This window comes from Myripristis murdjan, chromosome 12, assembly GCF_902150065.1.
Source record: "Myripristis murdjan chromosome 12, fMyrMur1.1, whole genome shotgun sequence".
NCBI lineage: Eukaryota > Metazoa > Chordata > Actinopteri > Holocentriformes > Holocentridae > Myripristis > Myripristis murdjan.
In genome coordinates, this window is record NC_043991.1 from 8,338,743 (window position 1) to 8,351,861 (window position 13,119).

Consider the following 13,119-nt stretch of genomic DNA (forward strand, 5'->3'; position numbering starts at 1 on the left):
CAATTGCTGAAATATTTTGAAAATACTGTTCAAAAATTTTCTCATGGAAAGGGATATGAATATGCAAAGAGAATGTTATTTGCTGGATTATATGTGCTTTTGAAGTTTGTCCACCTGTCTGGTTTCAGATTATTAAGGGTCAGTGTCAAAAATTGTGTTTATTATTAAGGGTATTTTGGATTTTTGACAAATTTCTTTTCTTTGGATTCCACACTGTGAATCATTCTCAATATTTATCACTGGCTATGCATTGAAAAGTGCTATCAAGAATATTGACCTTTTCACTCAAATTCAGTGCACATGACTGATGGATTCAGCGACACAGCCTTGGAAGGGCATTACTTTTGATGCAGATGTATTTGTTCCTACTGTGTGTAAGACAGTGACACACCGCTTGAACACTGTAAAGCTCTCTGATTGTGCGCTTGTTTTGTTCTCGCTGGAGAGTCACTTCTGATGACCTCGATGCTTTGAGGCTTTGCCAAATTTTCGCGTGCCTGTTTTGAGAGTTGACTGTATGTATAGGTCGTATTGTTGAATTGCCTTTGAGATAGGACTGGCTTTCTGGGACTGTATGGCATTGCAACCTTTTTTTTTTTGTTATATTAAGCTTCCTTTTGATTTTCAGATGGTCATAAAGGAGGGATAAATATCCAAACAAATAACCAGCAAAATTAGCAAGCACAATACACCATGTTAATATCTGTTGAACATCTCTCCTCTGTATCTTCTGAAGTTATTTTTGTAATCGGTTGATCTACAAATGTTTATGTATATGTGAAGAATAAATCTGTCCACTATGCTGTAATGTGTTTGCTCATGCGTTCCTGTAGTGGCAAAAGCTTTACATTGCACTGAGTAGCGCAACATGTTAAATTGAGTGGAACGGTGAAATGTTCACTGAACTACTTTAGCCAGTGGCACTTCTCTGTAGCTCATAATTTTGCTTATCGCTTCTTATCTGTAAATGTGCTTATCTTAACTGGGGTCATAAAGGGAAAGAGCCATGTTGCCTTTGTTATAAATAAGCACTATGTCAACAGCTGGGCTTAGTACAGGCAGAGAGCAGACACGCTGTGAGCTACAGAGGAAATATACTGAAGTTCTGTTTTGTGAAATTTGGTTTAAATATTGCACAGAAATACGTTTTCCTTCGTGTGAGGAAGCATGGATCAAGAAGCAAATGTCCTTGAAAGTGAGGAAGACGGCATCGTCACACCAGAGGAAAAGCACCTGTCTATTTTGGAGGAGAATTATCTTGAAGTGCTACCCACGACCGGGGAAAGAGAGGAGCGGGAGGAATTAAGTGGCTCACTCATACAGCCTCTGCTTAAGCATAAACAGCAGCACAGCCCGGATGAGCATCACAAAGTAGACACGCAAACACCGACAGATGGGGCTGACCGAAAGACATCTGTTCCACAAGAGCTGGAATTTGACGGGGCAGATCAGCCCCGGCGCAGTGGAAGTGTCAGGAGTCAGTGCAGTGACAACAGCAGCGGGCACGAATGCCCCATCTGCGGTGAACTGTTCGACTCACAAGGAGATCATCGCATTGCATTATTGAACTGCGATCACGTGCTTTGCCATCACTGTTTAGCAGGCATCCTGAGGCAGGCAAAAGATCCCAGCAGAGTGCAGTGTCCCTTTTGTCGGCAGAACACCCCGCTCCCGCAGTGGGAAGTCCAAAGGATGCAGGACGAGGTGTACTTTAGCAGCCTTTCTGAGCCAGGGCCGGGCTACGCTTCTGGCCTGACCAGCGCCGGCCCTGACACTGAACTGCCTGAACCGCAGGCCGAGCCGACATCACCATCATGCTGTTTTGCTTTGGAGTGGCAGCTGGAGGCATCCACACACAGAAACATATGCGGATGCTGCATGTACCCTTCGTGCCCTGTCAGAGCGCAGAGGCTGATTCGACGCCACTCGCTCTGCCTCTTCCTATCTGCACTACTGATATTCATCCTGATGCTGATGGTCTCTTTTCTTCACATGGATGTGCCTGTTAAGGTGCTATCCCTAGTCATTAGTGAGCCTTAGTGAAGGCTAAGTTTATGTCATGTAAATAATCATCCTTGGACTTTAAATGAAAAATTAAACAAAAGCCATTTCTTACATATTAAACGATTGCTCGATGGTAAATGACGGTTAAAGGAATACAGTGGTTCGGTTTCATATGGCAGCATTTTGTGTTAGCTTAGATTTGAAATCTGTGGGAGTCATGAGCCAAGCTCCGTCAAAGTGAAAGAAAAAATAAACCTTACAGCAACTCTTGCGCTGTGGAATTTACACAATTTATCATGTGTATTTGAAATACATGTCTTGATTTAAAAAAAAAACAAAACAAAACAAAATGCTACCCACAGGAACCTAACCACTGGACTGTTGCTCCGTTTTTCCCAGTTTGAGATCTTCCAGTCAAGAAGTAATGGATATCATGTCCTCAAACACTCTTGAGGTCAAAATCATAATTCTTCAGTCCCTCACACCATTAACTTCCATTGTTATCTTTCATATCACATGGTACAATAAATCTAGACCTTTGGACTCAGAGTTGTTTCAGGCCACAGAGCTATAGCAGACTTTTATATCACACCGGTAATGCTGGCACAAACATTTCATATTTATGTGTCTGTTGTAAATCACACAGCTACAAAAACCCCTGATTCCTGGGTCAGTATCCTGAAAGAGGGTTCAGTTTGTGTTATCATTCTGGCAACCAAGGACCTCTGCTCCTTTTAAAGCGTGCCATATTTTTGTGAGGTTGGCTGGTTCAAAGAGTGCATGTCTCATTTTGCAACAAAACTCTTGATGCCTTGCTGTTTCTGGGTCCTGTACTCTTCTGTCTTCTTTGACCTACTTCTCCTCAGAGCACTTCAGATGCTCACTGCTGTTGCTGCTGCATAATCTTAGCAACACAAGCCCAGCTGGATCTCCTTTCATATGAAGGAGTCTTGCCTCTACAATTTCATCCTTTCTATCCATGTTATTTATGTAAAGACACAGAGGAAGAGAAAGAGAGGGCACTGATGAAAACATGAGTTGAAATTTCAGCTCCTCTGGTCTTCTATTTCTTTTTCTTCTTTGTTTTGATGTATGTATACCTTTGTGTTTAGTTTGTCACGATGCAGTTGTTATAATAAATTGATTATATGGGCCTGATTTGTCCAGCTGATTTTTGTTAGCACACAGAATGTCTTTTTATTTTTATTTTTTTATTAAGTTTGAGCAGATTCATTGTTAGAATTTGATAGTGCTCAGAGGCCAGAGCTACCATTGACATTATGTAGGCAAATGGCCACTGATGACTTTATAGATGAATAGAAGCCAACGTGTATTACATCTTATGACTATCCAGCCTTTTCATACAACATACTGTACATTGAATGTTATATATATGTCATCAGTGACCCACTGATATTTGCAGGTTATCATAGCTGATATCTCAATGGCATCAGTGTTGCTATAGAAGCATTCAGAGCCAGCCTGAGATTAATATACACAATGCACTAAAAGAAAGTTGCAAGTTTTCAGTAGCACTGTGTGGTACAAAATTGTATCGTCTACATAGAGCTGAACCCAACAGGGACGAGGTGATCAGTATAGAAGGTAAACATGACTGGATCCAAAAAACAGCCTTTTGTAATTAGCAAAATGTCAGTCTGCAACCAAAACTAATACAGGGAATTATCAACTGCTTTTGATAAATCAACAAAACACAGAGTTTTCCTCCATCTACAGCAGAAAGGAGGTCATTCAAAACTAAAATAGACTTTGATATTGCTGTGCTTTATCCAGAAACCAGATGGAAGAGAACTCAACACGGAATGATTATATAGAAACTATTTCAGCTGATCATTCACTACAGAGTCTAAAAATCTGGCAGGCAGCATAAGTTGTAAAATGGTTGGTAATTATTGAAATCAGATTTGCTCTCTCCCTTGTGAATGGGACTTACATGACTAGGTGAGAAAACTTAACTGTGGGAAGTCTACCAGAGGTGAGAGAGAGAGATGGAATATGAAAGATATTACTCATTAAAACTTAATCTTGGCAAAAGAGATATGGTTGGAGGTTTTTTTTTTTTTTTTTTTTTTTAATTTGCCTGTCTGATACTCTACAGTATATTACAGTATGTATATCACAAGTTTAACAAAAATGAAAGTGATTTTTTATTTCGGTAGCATTGGTAGAAATTCCCCATCTACTCCAGCATTAGCTGCCTCTAGATCACCAATGGCAGGCTTTCTTTTTCCAGGTGTCCGTATCAGAAAATGCAAGAAGACAAAATTGGTTTGTGGAAAGTGGGACACCGGCCACCACTTTGAATATTAAATGACAAATGATGAAAAGAAAAATGTTTTATCTTGTTGATATGTGCAAGAAATATGTGTTTTGTCTGCTAGATGTTTATGACTTTGGGATCCCACATCAGTATTGGTGGCTGAACACCCTCAACACCCTCAAACCAGAATTTCCCTGGTTGGGATCAATAAAGTCTATCTATCTATCTATCTATCTATCTATCTATCTATCTATCTATCTATCTATCTATCTATCTATCAACTTGTATAAGAAGAAACATGCTGGTAACAGAAAAGATTCAAGTGAAGTGTAATAATGCTTTACATGTTTGAGTTGGACATACTGTGTATACAACAAACAAATTCAGAGGGCTAGTCATTGCCAAGTACAATAAATGTATAAAAATGTTGTCTTGGGGTCATAACATATCATAAGTGCTGTAACACTTCTCTCCATTTTGATATGAAACAATTGGTTGGACTGGATCTTGTCAGTGCCTCCAGAATGAGGCGATTAAGAAAACACGCCTCTGTCATTTGAAAAACAAAACTGGTCCATATCGATCAATTGGATTTTGCCTTTGTTCAGTCCACAAGGCTTTGTTGTGCATTTCTGAGTAAAGATGTAATCTAGTCTGGAAGATTCTCTCTATTCTCTGAAGCATGAATACTTCAAGCTGGGCATTGGGACAAGCCAGCAAGGAAGGGCTTACACATCAATAATTTATGCAGGGACTTCACACTACATGAGAAACACATCAGATAGGCAGGCATCCATCTGTAGATGACGCACGGAGGCAATCCATTACCAAGATCTCAGCTGCAGTATTCATCTAACTCTGTTTTTGTCTCAACGTGCTGGCAGGCTATGAAATGTTTTGCTCCTACCCTTCAATCAGCTGATGTGGACACCATGTCAAAGGCGTCCGACGACAATTACAGAAATTATTTCCGTGCAAAAAGGTTTCCTGATGCGGCGAAGTGATCTCAGACATCTTTGTAAAACATACCAAGTCAAAGCATGTGCTCTGAACATACATGTAGTTAAACACACACAATTTTCACATAAATATACTGCTGTAATGCTAAGAGCTAAAGCATGTATGAGTCAAGAGTGACATGCTCTCCGTGTTCTTTCCTTCCCTTTGCCATTTTTCTGTCTTTCATACACACAGCAGACTGATAAAACACACTTATATTCCCCTCCTACCCTTCCAGTGTGTGGGTGGTGCATGAGTCTGAATTTCTTCTGTGTGGGTGGACTGCTCAAAGTGTGAACTCAAGAGTGTGTCCTTGTGCGTGCCTGCATGTGTGTGTGCATATTGCATGCATTTCATATGCAGGTGCAAATGCATATACACTCGCTGCATGTGTGTTTGAATGTCTGCACTTACTGCACTCAGTAAATGTGTGTACGCGTGTATTCAAGTTACTTCAAGCATGTTAGTCTTGCTGTGCTTGAGAATGTTGTTTTGGAGTGTGTTTGTTCTTACGGTAGGACTAACGGTGTGTTGCTGTGGTAGCAAACAACATTATATAATGGCTGCATTGCAGATTGGTCCAGCTTTATTGATGTGTGAGAGTAAGGTGGGTGGGCTGGAAGAGGGACAGGGAGGGCTCCGTAACCCCACAGAATAGGAGGCCTGTCAAGCCCACCCTGTAAGTGGTGAGTTTAATATAAACTGGCTGTAGCAGTCACCCTGAGGCTGGCAGGGTAATCATTAGGAGCTCTGTTCAACTCTGCACAGGGAAATACAATTTTAACACTACTCATCGTCAGCCTAAAGTGCAGGTTGGCTTATTCTGCTGGGGTGTTTTCTCTCAAAACACCAAGTCACATAAAATGTTGTATCCAGTATAGCTTCATTTATGATGGTGTTCTTGTAGAAAATGTCAATTTCACTGATTATTTTTAAATTATTTGAAAAGAATGTGAAGACTTATTCTGTCAGAACCTTATGTGATATCAGTTTTAGGTGATATAGGCAAAGTTATCATAAATGGAAAAAAAAATCTTATCAAATCATATTGAAATGATATTGGAAATGTAGCCAGCATCTGATGGCAATGCTGATTTCTACAGCCTTTTATTAATTTATCAGCCCACTGGAACACAACTGAGGCACCACTGTGTTGTTTGATTTATAATTCAGCAGACTGTTCAATGTCTTTACTGGCCTAATTTCCTCAACACCTTTTTTTTTTTTTTTTTTTTTTTCCAATTTCAGTTTCTATGAAGTTAGCACTCTTGATAAATCTATTCATACATGGAATAAACATATCAGGCACAGGGGTGATTCCCTGCAAGATTAATTATTGAAATATTTGACTATTTAAAAAAAAAAATACTGAGAAATAAAACAATAAACCACTGTTTGCCTACTTCACATGCACACTCTCTCTGACAGAGGTCTTTTCCCTTTTGTTTTTGTGTGTTCGTGTCACTTAAGCATTCTGTTAAACTGATTTATTTCGACATTTCCTGCTGTGATGAAAAAGTCTACTGTAGGGTTGCCAGTGAATATTTCCTTGACGTTACAAATCCTCTCTGTGTGTGTATGTGTGTGTGCGCGCGTGCGTGCGTGCGTGCATGTGTGCGTGCATGCGCGCGAGTGTGTTGTAGAAGTCTTGTTTCCAAGGTAACCAGGAGGTTGATTCCTTTCGCATATGTAGCTGTTGGGGATGCTCCCGTTGTTACTTCAACACTCCGCTCCATCTCCTCAAACAAGGGATGGTTTGCTCTCAGTGAGATTACCCATCATCCACAATCTGATCTCCCATTGTCCATACATGCGTGATTAAATATAAAGAATGCGCATTACTCTGTGAATTAGTCACGGTTGATAAGTGATGCTGTCTCAGGCCAAGACAGGCATCGTCTACTTGTGTCGAGGTGTGTCGCCAACGCATGATTGAAGAGGCTGAAACAACGGATGGCACTGACATGGCTGAGTGATTAATTAGCTGTCTAGAGGTACAGGGGCGCTACACAACATGTCAGACCTCCAGAGTGGTAGAAAATAATTTACATCAAGGCCTGTGCCTGGTTCAGCCATGACCTGCGACCCAATAGAGCGGAATGAACAGCCAACCCCATCTGCTGTTTTCTTTACTGTAATTATTTGGGGGGGAAGTTGCACAGCGCCGTCTGGGTCACAGTGTTGTTTCTCATTCCAGCACACACATGCACACGAAAGAAGAAGAAAAAAATACCCATACATTCATGTGAATTTATTTTGTAGCCTGTATTCTCTTTGTTTTGATAACTATACCCTTTTCTTGTAGCACGTCTCGCTCTGACTTGCGCGTCTTTGTCTCCAGCACTGCTCTCCTTGATCCTGTCTTTCGCCTCCTATTATGAATGACATCGCTCTGGGGGTATTTTGAACAAGTCGGCATTTATTTTTTAAACGATCAGCTCCTTTCCTTCTGCCCCAGCAGCGGCAGAAACACGCCAACGCGCAAACCTGGGTAAAGACGGCGGGTGCGCGCAATCGCCGCGGCGCGCATGCACAGCTGTCAGCACCAAGGACAGCAGCCGCTCAGCCCGGAGCAACCAGCGACGCATCAGTGTGATCGTTTCGCGCAGAGCCCACGGAGGAGCGAGGGAGCGACACACACCGCAGAGGGGAAGCTGCCTTAAAGCTTGGATTATGCTTTAACCGCTCGCTTAAAACAGTGGAAGAAATCTGCTTGGGGCGATTATGATACAGTAGCAGAAAAAGTGGATAGAGTGCAGCTCGGGCAATCCATACGGCTGTGCATGCATGCTGCAGTTGGTGTCCTAATATGATCATGTACATTCCTCCGCATTGCACGTAAAAGCCACCGTCAGTGTTTCTGCACCCCCGCACCGTCCACTTGGATTGTGGCTGCAGTCGTGCACCAACTGGGTGAGCCGTGCTGTCCAGAGGCTGGTCGAGCCGACCCGCCACCAGGGTGAGAAGCGACCGGGCTGCACTGTGCTGTTTGGTGGTTCACACGATGCGTCTGTTTCTGCTGGCGGTGCTCTTCTCGTGCTCCTGTGCGCGGGCCGGCTGTGAGCCAAAGATTGTGAACATCGGGGCCGTCCTGAGCCAGAAGAGGTACGAGCAGGTTTTCAAAGATGCCGTGACTCAAGCCAACCAGATCTACGGGAGGGATAAGTTCAAGCTGACCGCCATCTCCGTAACGCATAAACCCAACGCCATTCAAATGGCCCTTTCTGTCTGCGAGGACCTCATCTCCAGCCAGGTAATTTGCCGTTACCTCTGCATGGGCGCTAAACGAGCAATTGCCTCTTACCATTGAATCATCATATAGTCTAATTCACAAGCTCCATGCCCACCACCACCTGCCATCTAAGGATCGTAGCCCTCTGCAAAATTCATTTGCTGTTAGACAAACCATATTAGTAATACAATCGAGAGATATCTATCAAAACTTGGGGCGTTCAGGAGCCTTTTCTCTGTTGTCATGATCAGATCTCCCGTGTGTAACAAAAAAAAAAAAAAAAAAAAAAAGTCTCTGGAATGGGTAATAGTGCATCTGTGATCATGTCATTTGCCAAAATCATCAGTCATGAACTCTGAATCACAGGCTACTCAGTGTGTAATTCTCTGTGTTGTCTAGTGTGTCCGAAGCCTTGGACTGTATCATTTTCCCTTTCTATAGCACAAACATGGGCACTATTTCCAAGAAAGACTGAACACTTTGCAAGAGCATGCATCATTAAAATATAGCCCTGCCAGTTGTCCAACTTGAAAATCCTGTTTTCATTTTCGGGCAATTCTCCTGACCACGAGTGCCCGAACAGACATGGTGCACATGTTACATGTTTGTAGAATTTCATAAATCTAAATCCCATAAACCAGTGTGCTTTATGGATATCCAGCAGGCTTTAGTTTTGGGGCATATGTCGGATGAGAGGGCAACTGTACAGTTCAGAGTGCACAGCTGCAGATCTGCTCAGCTGCAAAGGAGCCAATGAAGAGTGAAATGACTGAAGCATCCTTCAGAATTAGTGACTTGGCTATGGTTCTGCTTTCTCTGTGTGTGCGACTGCATAAAATCCAAAATCGAAAAAGAGGCTATGGCTGGACTGTTTATGCAGACATTTTCTGTTGGCTATATTATCTTCCAGGAGAGGATCACTCTCTCAATAGGATCAGTCAGTCACTGTATATGATGCAATGATGTAAAAATAGCATAGTATATATAGTGCAGAAGTGTGCAAGAACTGGGTTTTGTAATCAGGACTATATGCAGTTTTTCATGGCACAGAAGCTAATTTGTAATTCTACAACGCAAAAGGCCTGAAGATTCATACCATATGTGCTGCCGATCTGACGAACAAAACATATTTCATAAGTTATGCATAGTGTGAGCGCACATACCCCTCTGAGAGTTGTTTAAACACTGAGGCACGCTGAAACGCATAGACCATCCACTCATGTAATGCTCAACATAGCTTTTAAAAAGCACCAACATTGTGTCGCAGAGTGTTGAGGCGTGAAGTGTTTCTTTCTCTCTCTCTCTCCTATAATTACATGCCCACAAAGAAATACACACACTGCCCTCCCACTGCTTTAGTGCTGCTCTCACGTCCTTGGCCCTCTGCTTAGTGTAATGACTCTAATTGATGGAGGCTTGTAGCATATTATTGTAGCACACAGTATCTTGTCACATGCTCGCCTAATGCATTAGTGTGTAATCCAACCATCAGGCCCCAGAGATTACAACCACAACGGCTCAGTGTGTTTTACACATACACGCACATTTTTTACTTACCACCTTTACACTGTGTAAAGAAGCAATCGGTCTACGTCTGTCGAGGCATGGAAGACTTAATTAGATGAGACTGGCTCTTTGGTGATGACAGTCACTGAGAAGGAAAGTCCATGGCAGATGGAAGAGTAGATGCCTGGGAGCAGGCCTTGGATGAAAGACCTCGTTTTCGGCCCAACCATACGGGCTGCTCATACCGAACAATCCATATCTGCAAAGTCATGCCAGCTTTCATCCCTCTCATTTGGACCTGAGAGGCTTTTCCCAAGAGCTTTAAGAAAGAAATTTATGCCATCTTGTCACACAGAGAATCTTTTTTTTTTTTTTTTCCCCACAGTACTTGGCTCACATTGGTCTGCCTCATATAGGGATAAGAATAAACCAACTGGGCAGAAAATGAATATTAGTCTGCCAGCCCACACAGTTAAGAAATTTTTTGCAAGGGATAAAGATGCCTTTGCTCTTGTACTTCTATCACAGATTATTCCCCTTTTACAGACTTGCTCCTTACAAACTTGTTATTTTTAGTCTATTATACATAAATACTCTGGCAGACAGGACTATTTCTTACATTTCTTAGTCCTTACCTTATAAAACCCCGTCAAAAGGTTAATAAATTCACCACTGGGTGCATTATTCTGGTGTGCAGACTCAATGGCTCTCAGCAGATGGATGTGTGTGTGTGTGTGTGTGCACTATTGCTGATTTTTTTTTTTTTTTTTGGACAATCTAGGAATTTAATCCTGTTAAACTGTTCCACTTATTGTTAGTCATCCTGGATTAAGACAAGGAATATCACTAAGAGCAGTAATGATGCACACAGACCATCCAGTTTTTATGAGGTAACCCAGCTTTTTCTATAAGAATTAGAAAGTCATTAATTCTTAGTGTGTCGCAGTCTGTTTAAACAGCCAAACCAATAAAATATTAATATTATGATTCGTGACTGACTAACAAATCTGAAAATGCATGCTTAGATGTGGCTCTCTGATGACCTAAAAAAAAACATGGTGTGGGTGAGCATCTTTTCCTCTCCCTGTGTACCTGCATGTGTGAGGGCATCTGATCAACTCCCCCTTTCCTCTGCAGGTCTACGCTATCCTGGTGAGTCACCCTCCCCAGTCCAACGACCACCTCACTCCGACGCCTGTGTCTTACACAGCGGGTTTCTATCGCATTCCTGTGGTGGGGCTCACCACCCGCATGTCCATCTACTCAGACAAGGTGAGTGATGGATGGAGTGATGGACAGAGAGATGTAGTGAGAGAGAGAGAGAGAGAGAAAAGGAGGGGGAGTAAAAGGAAAATGAGGGAGTGAGGAATTCCCTTGGGGGGGTTTCAAAAGCTTCCTAGATTAAACAACCCATCAGCGTCCATTAGGATCGCTGTGATTAAATGGCTTTGCAGCTGGAAAGTGAAAGGACATCATTAATAATGGCTCTGACCTGCGTAATGTTTTTTTTATATTATAGCAGAGCATTCATGAGGCATTATGAATGAAACTTTACGGCAACCACAAACGTAAAACAGCAGCCAGTAAAACCGTAGAGACTCACTCCGTCGCCTGCCTGCCTTGTTCCCGTCAGAGTATCCATCTGTCCTTTCTGCGGACAGTGCCTCCCTACTCCCACCAGGCTCACGTGTGGTTCGACATGATGCGCGAGTTCCGCTGGAACCACATCATCCTGATCGTGAGCGACGACCACGAGGGGCGGGCTGCCCAAAAGAGGCTTGAGACCCTCTTGGAGGAGAGAGAAACAAAGGTGAGACACTCCACCTCTCTGGGACCCCTCCCACCCAAACCCCCACCCCACCCAGAGTGTGTGTGCGCGCGCGTGCGAGTGTAAAGGCTTGAGCATAGCCTCTGTTTTTAACCTCAAAGGTCTTCTATGTATGTAACTGTTTTCCTTTCTGTTGTGTGGCCACATCTCTTTCTCACCATTGTGTAAACACTGGCTAACATTCCTAGAGACATCGACAGCGTCTAATGTGGTCTAATCTGACAGAAGTTTGTATGTTTATTTACTCATCTTCACGTTGCTTTTCGCCATAGTCCAAATTATCCTGTGTCTATCCATATTGGGAGCCAAATAGTGGACTTTAACCTGGGGCTTTGCAAACCATCACCGACTCTTGTGTAAGGGGATTGTGTTTGTGGGGGCCATGGTGGTAGTCAGGTGTTCCTTGCCTCTCCTGGAGGCACAACATGTAATGGATGGCTGGGTTCATTATGGTACATGGAGGCTTTGTGCTTTTTGTACCCTGTTAGGTCATGTTCGTAAGATATGGGAGTTGTTTTTTCCCCTAAGAGATGCCACCACTGACGCATCCATTTTAAGTTTAGCTTTGAGCAGTGTATGTGGGTCAGCAAAATGCCGATCTACCTTGAGCCAAAACATACTTGAGACTGCGGTTATGTACACCCTTTAGGAAAGAGAAAACAATTATTATCCATTTAATAAGATGAGATATGAAGGGAGTCTTTTTTTTTTTTTTTTTTTTTTTTAACTCTGAGATGCACGTCCCTCTCTAGGGCTCTCTGCTGTAATTGTGTGGCAGGGTGAAATGAGTCCCGATTTAGAGATGTAATTAAATCAGAAGCTGATGAAAAATTTAGTATGACACACACCCATGGTAATCCACAGCAGGCTGCGTGAATAACAGCCAAGGCTGCTCTAAATTAATTAATTAGGATCAATACTGATCAGAAGTCGACAGCAGCTTTTAAAGAAAGAGGAGCATTTGAATTGACTGCATGGGATTTTTTCAATCCTGTCGACGCAATATAATCATTGATACTGAAAGGCATGTCATCTGGCAGTGACTCACGTCCTGTGCCAGATAAAAAAAACAAACTTGTATACGGAAAGTCCTTCAAATAGATGAGAGTATGGGGAGTCTTCTATGAGGCTGAATAATCAAAAATAAATAATGACTCCAGTGATGCCAAGAGAAGTTGCAATCACGCTGTCGCCTGTGAGGCTGTAATGATGACACACACTTATATATATATATATATTCATACAGAAGTCACGGCGCTCTAGACTGTC

General features: G+C 42.4%; 1 protein-coding gene across 6 annotated transcripts in view; it reads left to right on the plus strand.

The window, feature by feature from the left end:
- Positions 1-7,845: 7,845 nt before the first annotated feature.
- grin1a (glutamate receptor, ionotropic, N-methyl D-aspartate 1a) overlaps positions 7,846-13,119 on the plus strand; it is a 32,101-nt gene continuing 26,827 nt past the window's right edge. For 4 of the 6 annotated variants that reach the window (XM_030064873.1, XM_030064874.1, XM_030064876.1 and 1 more), the window contains exons 1-3: positions 7,846-8,537; positions 11,160-11,294; positions 11,656-11,832. In XM_030064873.1, coding sequence (XP_029920733.1) covers positions 8,289-8,537; positions 11,160-11,294; positions 11,656-11,832 — 561 coding nt within the window. In that variant the 5' untranslated portion in view covers positions 7,846-8,288. The remainder of the gene's footprint in view (positions 8,538-11,159; positions 11,295-11,655; positions 11,833-13,119) is intronic. The other 2 variants (XM_030064878.1, XM_030064879.1) reach the window with 1 other exon arrangement.